Source organism: Phyllobates terribilis, unplaced genomic scaffold, assembly GCF_046119375.1.
Source record: "Phyllobates terribilis strain yellow unplaced genomic scaffold, ASM4611937v1 Scaffold_7__3_contigs__length_470593459, whole genome shotgun sequence".
NCBI lineage: Eukaryota > Metazoa > Chordata > Amphibia > Anura > Dendrobatidae > Phyllobates > Phyllobates terribilis.
The window spans coordinates 211,063,431-211,075,749 of record NW_027362767.1 but is presented as its reverse complement, the minus strand read 5'-3'; the positions used below and the strand labels follow the sequence as shown (position 1 = coordinate 211,075,749).

Here is a 12,319-nt window from a genome sequence, read left to right as displayed (position 1 = left end):
AAAACCAACAAGAAGCACATTAAGTAGTGCGAACTTTATACAATAAAAGTTTGGGCTGTTTAACGTCCACAACCACAGTGTTCTTTTCCTTAACCGGGTACTACACAGTTATTAGTTTATAAATCTCTATAATAACACACAACCGGGTAACTATTTTACATTAGTTCGTTCTGTGACTCATCAGCTCTATGTTTTCTGCCGCTTCCGGGGTGGAACCTGTGGCTGCCTCCACGGCAAAAGCTGAGGGCGAGCTCCTTCTCCCTGTCCGGGGAGTTCATCTGTTCATCTACCACTAGATGGCAGAACCGGGTACCCAGCTGCAGCCAGAGCAGAAGCTGCTTGTGGACTGCCAGGGTCAGTGACACCAGAAGTAAGGGGCATGTCCTCCACACTCGCCTTCCGCACATTAAGTGCGTACCACCCCATCTCCAGTGAATATTGTAAACCAGGCCGCTCCTGGGATGTATGACATAGACAGTGGCATTATGGGGTCTGCGGCAGCACCCGCTGTTGAAACTTTGCCTAAGTTGGGCATCTTTCTCACCCACCTAGTTCACCCTTGCCGGGGTAGGACTCACCGGGCCGGTCAGTTTTATTGGGTAGTCACTGTGGCAGTAACCCGGTCCGTGGCCCAGGGCAGTCAATAAATAAAGAAAAGAGGGGAATAAAGTTTTGGGGATAAGGTTTCGTGACTCCACCCATGGTATGCGGCTATAGGTGGCCGCCGCTGCTGTTCAGATCCACTGAGGCTGTTGGTGACGCAGCAGAGATGGTTCAGCTCTCCACGGGTAGAGCTAGGCCTCAGGGCAGTTAAAGAGAGAATCTTTGATGTTGGTGTTGTAGTGCAAGGCAGGTGACACAGCAATTAAGTCAAGGACACAGAGGGGTACAGTCTTCAAGTGTTTACTCACAGTTTTTACGGTGTTCCAGATTACAACTGCCAGCAGGTTATAACAACCCACCGAGTCCTGTGTCCTCCGGGGAAGTGATCCAGCCAACTCTCAGATAACTTGGGTGCACTGGATCGGGACCCCCTTCTTGTGTACCTTCCCTGGTCGTCTATCTGCGCTGGCTCCCGCCCTCCTGCCCTGCGCCTCACACACAGTGTCCCGAGCCAGTGGCCCCCGGCCTTGTCGGGTAACGTCCTCTTTGTCCCCTTGGTCCTATATAGCCACCTTTTCAGCGAATGTGTGTGGTTTTTGGCTATGTTACTTAAAGATAACACAACCTCCAGTTTGCTAGCTGAGTCTTGCAGTCCTCCACTAGTCTGGGGCTAGCCCCCTACTGCGACCTGATCCCTGACTCCGCACTTCCCTTGCCCCTAAGATCCTTTCTCTGTCTCTGGAGCCCTTCTCTGACTCCCTCGCTCCTCTTGTTTTTTCTCCTACTGGGCCCCTATGACTTAACCCTGCTCCTCAACGGTCCTCACTCACTGCTTTCTTGCTCCTAGGACCCTTCTCTGTCTCTGGAGCCTCTCACTGCTCCGGTCTTCTCTCTTCACTCCCTGTGACAGACTCCTGTCATCAACTGCTCTGACTGTCTAACTGACTTTCTAGATCTTTCTACCTTTCCTTTTATACTACCTGTCATGTGACCCACGTCACCAACTGTCACTCTACGTGGTCCCCTCTACCTTCAGTCCTTCCTTCAGTGCTCCCCTAAACTACTTCCTCCACCCATCTCCTGTACTTAGTTCCCCCCTCCAGACAGGGACAGGGACTGTGCTCTCCCTCAGGAGCAGTCTCGCCCTTCCCCTACTGGAGTGATGTGGTGTTGGATGTGAGTGTGTGGGTCCCGGTAGTGCTTCCTCCTTACCTGAGAGTGGGGTACCACACCTCTGGCTGAGATGCAGTACCTCTGTGGCAACTGGACCCGCAGGGGCACCACACAAATCCTGTCACGGCATTGAGCTCCTAAGCTCCGGGTAAAGGCAATCTGTTAGCTATGATTTTTTAGATGAATGGTTTTTCATCTCCTCAGTACTAAAAGATGATGTGAGTTGTAGGTTTGACATTTCGGTGCCTTATTTAGAGGTTTTATGAAGAAAAGAGCAAAGTTGTATTTTGCTTTGACATTACTTCAAATGATATGCCAGAGGAACTTATTCCAAAAAAGTAATTTTGTTCTCGCTTAGCTTATAATGGGTTTTGAGCTTGGACTGGATCCTTCTACAGTGTTTTTTTTTATCTGAAGAAGAACCCTGTCCTGTTCCAAAATGTGTTATAAGCAGAACACGATTAAAGTTAGTGTTATGGAATTATTTCCTTTGGCACATCTTTTGAAGCAGTGCCGCTGAAGCAAGATTCGACTTTACTCATTTTTCCATTGGTTTTAGGTTCATAAGGAGCCGTCCTCCATACTATAAACATATATTGACAAGAGTTGTGCTTTCTCGCACTACTAATCCAGGTAATTCCACTAGCCACTTGGCATAAATATATGTATATACAGTACAGACCAAAAGTTTGGACACACCTTCTCATTTAAAGATTTTTCTGTTGGAAGACCATTTCCGGTGACTACCTCTTGAAGCTCATCAAGAGAATGCCAAGAGTGTGCAAAGCAGTCATCAAAGCAAAAGGTGGCTACTTTGAAGAACCTAGAATATAAGACATATTTTCAGTTGTTTCACATTTCTTTGTTAAGTATATAATTCCACATGTGTTAATTCATAGTTTTGATGCCTTCAGTGTGAATGTACAATTTTCATAGTCATGAAAATACAGAAAAATATTTAAATGAGAAGGTGTGTCCAAACTTTTGGTCTGTACTGTATATAGTATATATACAGTACAAAGTCACTGGTAAGGTGATGGAGGGAAGATATGTTTCACGGAGGCTATCAGCTTTTGTGAATTGAAACCATGAAGTTTGCTCCAGCATGCTATTTGCTGAGAGGGTTAAACCTCCATTTTAAAAGGGAGTGTTTTTTGTGAATGACCATTGTGAAGGGTGTGAGGTCATTCACCATATCTCCACCTCAGGGGGTGGGCTGGGATTTAAATATTCAGCTTTCTGAGGCATTTAGTGTTCAGTGAGTCTGGGGAGTGTAACTCCAGACATCGTTGTGTGGAGCTATCCTGAACCACGTTGAGTTGCTAAACTCTGAGCAGGCGGATCCCTGCTACCACAAATACTGTGCTTTGTGTTGCCATTTTGTTTCGGTTTTCCTATTTTGCCCAGTGGGCTGTGTTTTCTTTTATGGACAGACCTGTACCTGTGTCTACCTCCGTGTACAGCTGAGTGAGCGATATACCACAATATATATATATATATACACAGTTGTGTTCAAAAGTTTACATACCCCGGCAAAATTTTTCCTTTCTTGGCCTTGTTTCTGAGGGGCAGCATGGTGGTTCAGTGGTTAGCACTGCAGCCTTACATCGCCAGGGTCCTGGGTTCGAATCCCACCAAGGACAACATCTGCAAGGAGTTTGTATGTGGGTTTCCTCCAGGTTCTCCGGTTTCCTCTCACATTCCAAAGACATAGTGATAGGGAATGTAGATTGTGAGCCCCAATGGCAACAGTGCCCATAATGTCTGTAAAGCGCTGTAGAATTAATGGCACTATATAAAATGAGTAAAATAAATAAATATGAATGATAACAAAAAAACTTTTTCTCCACTCATGGTTATTGGTTGTGTGAAGCCATTTATTGTCAAACTACTGTGTTTTCTCTTTTTAAATCTTAATGACAGCCAAAAACATCCAAAAGACCCTGATCAAAAGTTCACATACCCAAGTTCTTAATACCGTGTATTGCCCCCTCTAACATCAATGACAGCTTGAAGTCTTTTGTGGTAGTTGTGGATGAGGTTCTTTATTTTCTCAGTTGGTAAAGCTGTCCATTCTTCTTAGCAACAAGCCTCAGTCTGGAGCTCCATGCAGGATCGCGCCTCGTGGGCTAAGGATGGTTCTGAGAAAGGTCAAGAATCAGCCCAGAATTACAAGGGACGACCTGGTCAATGACCTGAAGAGAGCTGGGACCACAGTTTCAAACTTTACTGTTAGTGACTAATTAAGGAGTGGCTCCGTAAGAAGCATTTCAAGGTCCTGGAGTGGCCTAGCCAGTCTCCTGACCCAGTAGAAAATCTTTGGAGGGAGCTGAAACTCAATGTTGTCCAGCGACAGCCCCGAAACCTGAAAGATCTGGAGAAGATCTGTATGGAGGAGTGGGCCAAAATCCCTGCTGCAGTGTCTGCAAACCTGGTCAAGAACTACAGGAAATGTCTGATCTCTGTAATTGCAAACAAAGGTTTCTGGACCAAATATTAAGTTCTGTTTTTCTATTGTATCAAATACTTATTTCATGCAATAAAATGCAAATTAATTTACGTAAAAATCATACAATATAATTTTCTGGATTTATTTTTAGATTCTGTCTGTCACATTGTACCTACGATAAAAATTATAGCCTTCTCCATTCTTTGTATTTTGTTGTTTCTCTCTATATCGTCAAAGGAGAATAGAGAGTTCAGCCTGGATTAAAGTGTGGGATCAGGGCCGGCTCCAGGTTTTTCTGGGCCCCGGGCGAAAGACTCTCAGTGGCCCCTTTAACACATACCACAATTCATGATGCACAGATACCGCAGAGAAATATATATATATATATATATATATATATATATAGTACAATGCAAAGATTCCACTTCTTACATTACATGAGGGATATCTATTGTAAATTCCACAATAGCTCAGAAACCGGTGAATCCTCGCAGTGCACAGTGCACACTAGACATTATAGTCCTCCATACAGTATTATGGGCCCCATATATTGCTCCATACAGAATACGGGCCCCCATATAACGCTCCATACAGGATACTGGTCCCCATATAACGCTCCATGCAGAATACTGACCCCCTTATAACGCTCCATACAGGATACTGGTCCCCATAAAATGCTCCATACAGGATACTGGCCCCCATATAACGCTCCATACAGAATACTGGCCCCCCATATAATACTCCATACAGAATACTGGCCCCCATATAACGCTCCATGCAGGCTGTTCCCACCTTTTAATGCCCCATGCAGGATGTCACCCCCCTTATAATGCCCCATGCAGGATGTCACTCCCCCCCTTTTAATGCCGTATGCGGGATGTCACCTCTCCCCCATATAATGCCCCATGCAGGATGTCACTTCCCCCCCTTTTAATGCCCCATGCAGGATGTCACTTCCCCCAGTTATAATGCTCCATGCAGGATGTCACTTTCCCCCCTTTTAATGTCCCATGCAGTATGTCACACACCCCCTCCCTTATAATGCCCCATGCAGGATGCCACTTCCCCCCTCAACCCCTTATAATGCCCCCTGCAGGATGTCACCCCCCCCCCTTATAATGCCCCATGCCTCCATACATTAAAAAAAAAAAAATCAAATACTCACCTCACTTCTCACCTGCTGCTGCTCTGGACTCCAGCATCGCCGGCGTCTTCCCGCTCTCTGTGCTGTGACGGCTCAGCAGAGAGCGCGGTGTAAAGATGTCACCGCGCCCTCTGACCTGAGTTGTCACAGTCAGAGGACGCAGAAGAGACCGGAGTTCCTGCAGAGGCACGGGGAGAGGTAAGTATTGTGCTGGCTGCTGGGGCCCTGAGCAAGCGGGGGAGCGGGCACTGACACCGCTCTCCTTCGCTCACGGGTCCCATAGCGCGGCGGGGTGCCCGACGGTGAGCCCGGGTGCTGACGCCGGCCCTTTGTGGGATGGAATAAAAAAAATAATATTTTACAATTTTGCAGATGAAGCAGCTCAGGCAAGAGAGAGCTATATCTAGCAGAAAGATGAGAAACCAGTAAGTAATGAGGGGGGAGAGAGTTGAGAGGGGATGTGGATACTTAGTGCAGCCTCTAATCTAGTGACAAATCCCTTCCCTGCTGTATTAGAATGGAAACAAGCAGAGATCCAGGTTGAAAGGGACTAAAAGAATTAAAAAAAACAGTGCATGGTATGTAGGCTTTGAGCAACATGGGTAATATTCAAAAAATAGTGTTTGGTCTGATTTTTGGCGCTTTATAAATAAAAGGATTATTATATTATTATAGAATGCTTAGCCTCCATGTGCCTGTATGCACTCCAGACAATTTTTGGGCATGCAACTGATGAGATGAGGATGCAAGAAAGTTCCAATGATTCCGCGCTTGTGTCAGTGTCAGTCAGAGTTATGCACTGATGAAGTGGACAGGACGTCCATGAAACGCGTCTGATTTTAGCTTCTAAATAAATGGACTATTAACCAAGCACTGGGTATTGCATCCCTTCTTTTACCCGGAGGGGTGCGGAATCATTGGCACTTTCTTGCATCCACAACTTATGGTACTCGGACCCTTGAGGTTTGGTGTCTCCTGCAGCACTCCATTATACCATCATATGAGTTGTGCAATTCACAACTCACCAAGATGAGCATCCTTTTTCCTTTATACCACTACTTGTCTGGGTAACAGCACTATTGGTGCCCCCTCTCCATCTTATTACTGATGAGATGAAGGATACTGTCCCAAGGATCCCCTCCCAGACTTGGATAAGGGCATCAGTGAGCTCCTTGGTGGCTGCAGATGCACTGATACATAATGTCCTAGAGGTTCTTAATTAGTTCCGGACTGGGGAACATGAGAGCCAGTCACTGGCATCAAAGCTTTCATCATCTAGGCACTGGTTCTGTCAGTATGACGTAAACCCATAAAATTCAGTCAGGAGCGAGTATATGGAGTGAGCTCAAAGGCTGAGCCTGCCTCATTCCCGACAGATTATGGCTGTGTTATTCAGCCGGCATCTGCCTCTAACACAAGCAGGTAGAGCTAAGTTCCAACCTTTGCTGTTAACTTGTGAAATGCCGCCGTAAATCAATAACAGTGGAATTTACGGTGCACAACTTGGGGGTGTGCTGTTCCACATTCCTATTGGCTCCCTACAATGCATTTGCAGGGTTTCAAAGGGTTGCCCAGGGGAGCAGTTGAAATTAAATAAGAGCAAAAACTGGCCACTTTTCACCTGGTGACAGGTCCTCTTTAAGTAAAAAAAATGCTCCTCAAGGTGTCCCCATCCTTTATCTCTGCAGTCACTCTGGTTTTTCTACAGTATGTGTCCCTGTTCTTCAGCAGGATGCTTAAATTACATAACAGAGCCACTGGCAGTGTACCGGCAGCCAAGGTAGAGGCATTTCTTCAGTCTCAAAGACCTTGTTTAACTAGAAAAAAAAGCTTAAATGTGTTGAAAATAAAAGTTAATGAAAGTTAGAAGTATACTTGTTGCTCCGATTCTGAGACTTCGCACCAGCCTTGGGTCCTTATAGCTCCAATTCTCACTTGCTTTTGACACAAGAGGGCTTTCTCCTCCTCCCTCATTTGGTAGTGTGTAGGTAAAGGGTCCACAATAAAATGTTTTCATTATTTATATTACAAGACTGTAGCCAAAAAATGACATCGCATGACTGATAACCAGAAAAATACAACGTTGCTGCAAGCCTTCAACAATATGGGGCACTGCTGCCCTGCTTCACCGGTAAAGGAGGTTGAGTCCATGATGACCAAGGCTAAATGCTAGAACGGCATCAAGGGCGTTCATTATCTACTTTGTGCCTTCGCTATTCTTTATGGTTAACTTGATAGAGTTTATAACGGCTTCAACTGCGAGTTCTAATGAAGCTGCACTTAATATTAGGCAATAGCATTTTGAGTTATTCTGTAATAAACATCTGTTCTCTCTGAGTGGAAGCGATTCAAGGAGAACAGCAGCCTGGTATTCCGATTCCCCATAGTGGCCCTCCTGGCACCATCAGCAGGATACAGGAGCTGTTTACATCAGTGCATTGCATAAGCGCATTTCTACAACCCTTCCACTTACAGAATACAGGTGCTGTCAACTTGTTTCAATTACCTGCTGTTTGCTCCAAGTGCATGAATCAATTATGACTACTGGATATAGAGAGTGTGATTACACTGATATACAGAATTCCCTAATATATAAGGGACTTAAAATCACCAAAAAAAAGGCAAGAAACTATATCAAGGGCTAGCTATAAGAAAGGGTGTCCTGAATGCAAAGCCCTTACAAAACGGCTTGCACATCTGCCAGCAACCCACTGGGTGCGCAGTGCAATAACTTGGTGCCACCTGCTGGGAGATAATGCACTGACATACGGCTACGTCATTGTAGCTTACTTCAGATTTACTCTATCATGCATCATTAAAAAGATTATTAGTATTTTTTGGGATTTTGTGTGATGGTTATTTCTCTTCTTTTTTTTCGTAGAAATTTGGGATCAGCGTGTCACTTATGCGTGGAGAAAAGGATCCTGGTTCAGTATGGTTCAAATGCATCTTCTCCAGTTCCCTGTAACCCATCTGGTCATTGGAGCCCAAGAGAGGCTGAAGGTAAGATTAGTATAATTATGAAGTAATTATTGTTAATGTTTCATCATACTAATATTTCAGAAAAAATAACTCCAAAAGAAATTAGATGGGGGTAGGGGATCTTCTACTTCCTACGAGAAGTGAATGGAAACAGACTAAAGGTCTGGAGACAGTCACAGCCTTACAATCTATTTTATCACAGCTAAATATTATAGTTATTTCAAATATTATTAGTAAAATATTAGCAAAGCATTATAGTGTTATTAGCTTACATCCGAAAACCAAGAGAAAAGGTTATATTCTAGGAGCCAACCCTTCTAAGTGGTTGGCAAAATGGCTGGTCTTGAGCATTACTCCACAGTAAAGGTGGGTTCCTTTTTCTCTACATTTTCTTATGGCTTAAGTGAACAGTACTTTCAAGAAACATTGCATAAATCAGTAGTACAGGCGATTATTAGAAACTTTAGAATGTACACGCGTGGTCAAAATTGTTCGTGCCCCTCGTTTAGTGAAAGAAAAACCCACAATGGTCACAGAAATAACTTGAATCTGACAAAAGTAATAATAAATTAAAAATCTATGAAAATGAACAAATGAAGGTCAGACATTGCTTTTCTGCTTCCACAGAATTTTTTAAAAAAAATTTAACTCATGAAATAGGCCTGGACAGAAATGATGGTTGCACCCCTGAAAATGTGACAAAAGGGACATGTTACATCAAGTTGTGTCCACTAATTAGCATCACAGGTGTCTACAATCATGTAATAAGTCAGTGGGCCTGTATATAGGGCTACAGATACTCACTGTGCTGTTTGGTGACATGGTGTGTACCACACTCAACATTGACCAGAGGAAGCAAAGGAAAGAGTTGTCTCAGGAGATTAGAAAGAAAATTATAGACAAGCATGTTAAAGGTAAAGGTTATAAGACCATCTCCAAGCAGCTTGATGTTCCTGTGACTACAGTTGCACATATTATTCAATATGCAAATTGCCTCTTCAGAGAAAAAGAGGACTTGTACTCTATAGCGCCACCTATTGGAAGCAGCAATCCTACAAGTCACAATCAACCCTTTAACGAGTCGTGCAATATGACTTAGGAAATAAGCCAAATCAGAATCTCAATTTGCAGACACGGTGTTACGGGCTGTTGGCCCTCATCAGTGCAAAGTATGAGAACTGATTTGGCTAGGTGAGGGGCTCTGGACTGAGGTCTAAGGGGTAGCGTTTCTCCTTATGGACAGTGACACACCAGCTTTGGCACGTCAAGGTAAGGAGGCTTATTCGCCATGCAATGCTCCTCTGGGAAATTTAAAATGCAAATTGCCTCTTCAGAGAAAAAGAGGACTTGTACTCTATAGCGCCACCTATTGGAAGTAGCGATCCTACAAGTCACAATTAACCCTTTAACGAGTCGTGCAATATGACCTTACGTCATTACCTTGACGTGCCAGAGCTGGTGTGTCACTCTCCATAAGGAGAAACGCTACCCCTTAGACCTCAGTCCAGAGCCTCTCACCTAGCCAAATCAGTTCTCATACTTTGCACTGACGAGGGCCAACAGCCCGAAACACCATGTCTGCAAATTGAGACTCTGATTTGGCTTTTATCCTAAGTCATATTGCACGACTCTTTAAAGGGTTGATTGTAACTTGTAGGATTGCTACTTCCATTAGGTGGTGCTATAGAGTACAAGTCCTCTTTTTCTCTGAAGAGGCAATTTGCATATTAAATTTCCCAGAGGAGCATTGCACGGCGAATAAGCCTCCTTACCTTGACGTGCCAGAGCTGGTGTGTCACTCTCCATAAGGAGAAATGCTACCCCTTAGACATATTATTCAGAAATTTAAGATCCATGGGACTGTAGCCAACCTCCCTGGATATGGCCGCAGGAGGAAAATTGATGACAAATCAAAGAGACTGATAATAAGAATGGTAACAAAAGAGCCCAGGATAACTTCTAAAGAGATTAAAGGTGAACTTCAATCTCAAGGAACATCAGTGTCACCATCCGTCGTTGTTTGATCCAAAGTGGACTTCATGGCAGACGACCAAGGAGAACACCATTGTTGAAAAAAAATCATAAAAAAGCCAGACTGGAATTTGCCAAACTACATGTTGACAAGCCACAAAGCTTCTGGGAGAATGTCTTATGGACATATCAGACAAAAATGGAAGTTTTTGGCAAGGCACATCAGCTGTATGTTCACAGACGGGAAAATGAAGCATATCAAGAAAAGAACACTGTCCCTACTGTGAAACATGGAGGAGGCTCTGTTATGTTCTGGGGCTGCTTTGCTGCATGTGGCACAGGGTGTCTTGAATCTGTGCAGGGTACAATGAAATCTCAAGAATATCAAGGGATTCTAGAGAGAAATGTGCTGCCCAGTGTCAGAAAGCTTGGTCTCAGTCGCAGGTCATGGGTCTTGCAACAGGATAATGATCCAAAACACACAGCTAAAAATACCCAAGAATGGCTAAGAGGAAAACATTGGACTATTCTGAAGTGGCCTTCTATGAGCCCTGACCTAAATCCTATTGAGCATCTTTGGAAAGAGCTGAAACATGCCGTCTGGAGAAGGCAACCTTCACACACGAGACAACTGGAGCAGTTTGCTCATGAGGAGTGGCCAAAATACCTGACGAGAGGTGCAGAAGTCTCATTGACAGTTACAGGAATTGTTTGATTGCAGTGATTGCCTCAAAAGTTTGTTCAACAAAATATTAAGTTAAGAATAACCATCATTTCTGTCCAGGCCGATTTCATGAGTTTAATTTTTTTTTTTATTCTGTGAAAGCAGAAAAGCAATGTCTGACTTTCATTTGTTCATTTTCAAAGAATCAGGGAAATCTGTTTCTTTCTCCACTTATGAAACGCTTCTCCTTGCTTCCTGAACTCATCACCTACTTTGGAAAACAGCTCAACTTAAGTTTCCAGTGAAAAAATTAATGTTTGTACTTCCCACATATATCGCAATCCCTCCACTGATTAAATATATGGGTGCCGCTCCACTTCTGGCTTGTAGTACATCAGGAGAAAGTTAAGAAAAGGAGTTGGCACTTCCAATCACTCCCTTAATCTCTACAGTTAAAGGTGTGATTATACCAGACACGCGTCAGAGGTCAATATGGAACCATACATGTAACTTTTTACGAGTGCATGAGCAAAGAAAACCAAGTTTTTAATCTTCCTTTAAAGTGACAGCTCCTTTTCTTCACTTAAGCAACTTAAGCAACTCAAGCAACTTAAGCTTTCTCAGACAAGATGGTCTGCCACCATTGTGAGGTGTTAGGTTACACTTCTTATTATACACTATCGAAAGGGAAGGAGGCGTGAGGACAGAGCAAAGTGTGTAAACAGGCAAAAGGAAACATATAAAGATTGTGCTGAGCTTTCCAGCAAGTCTTTTCCCTCACATCAGATCTTGATTCACATCCGCATAGCTCAATACTTCTGTATAATGTTTTCTTAGTATACAGTGCAGCTTATTCTGAAAAGTTACTTGAAAATAAGATTCCCTCTGAAATATAAAGTGCTGCGGAATATGTTGGCACTATAGTAAAAAATATATATTCTTATAAGGTTATCAGTAATACATATTATGATGAGTGGTGCAAAATGACCAGCTTTTAAAAAAAACATGATTTTGCAATACTCTGTCAGGAGATGTTTATGTTATATTGGTCCATGAGTGGCCACCAAGCGATTGTGTTGTAAGTTGCTCCTGCTCCTGATACTTGGCATTGGTCGCGTCTTCAGCTCGGCAGCCAATCTGTTAGCTCATTGGCTCTGAATGAGGCGTTCCATCTTCACGGGCAGAGCCGCTGAGCTCACTGATTGGCTGCGGCGCTATCAAAGGGTCGAAGTGATGTCAGCACCAGACACCAAGAGCAGGTGGACCCGGGGAAGTTGAATATAATGCAGTTTGTTATGTTTTAACAAACTAATGCCAGGGGCAGAACATTGTC

General features: G+C 43.7%; 1 protein-coding gene across 2 annotated transcripts in view; it reads left to right on the top strand.

The window, feature by feature from the left end:
- The window catches only part of PAPPA (pappalysin 1), a 461,556-nt gene that overhangs the window by 184,324 nt on the left and 264,913 nt on the right, over nucleotides 1–12,319 (top strand). For both annotated transcript variants that reach the window (XM_073639720.1, XM_073639719.1), the window contains exon 6: nucleotides 8,251–8,372. In XM_073639720.1, the coding sequence (XP_073495821.1) occupies nucleotides 8,251–8,372 (122 nt within the window). The remainder of the gene's footprint in view (nucleotides 1–8,250; nucleotides 8,373–12,319) is intronic.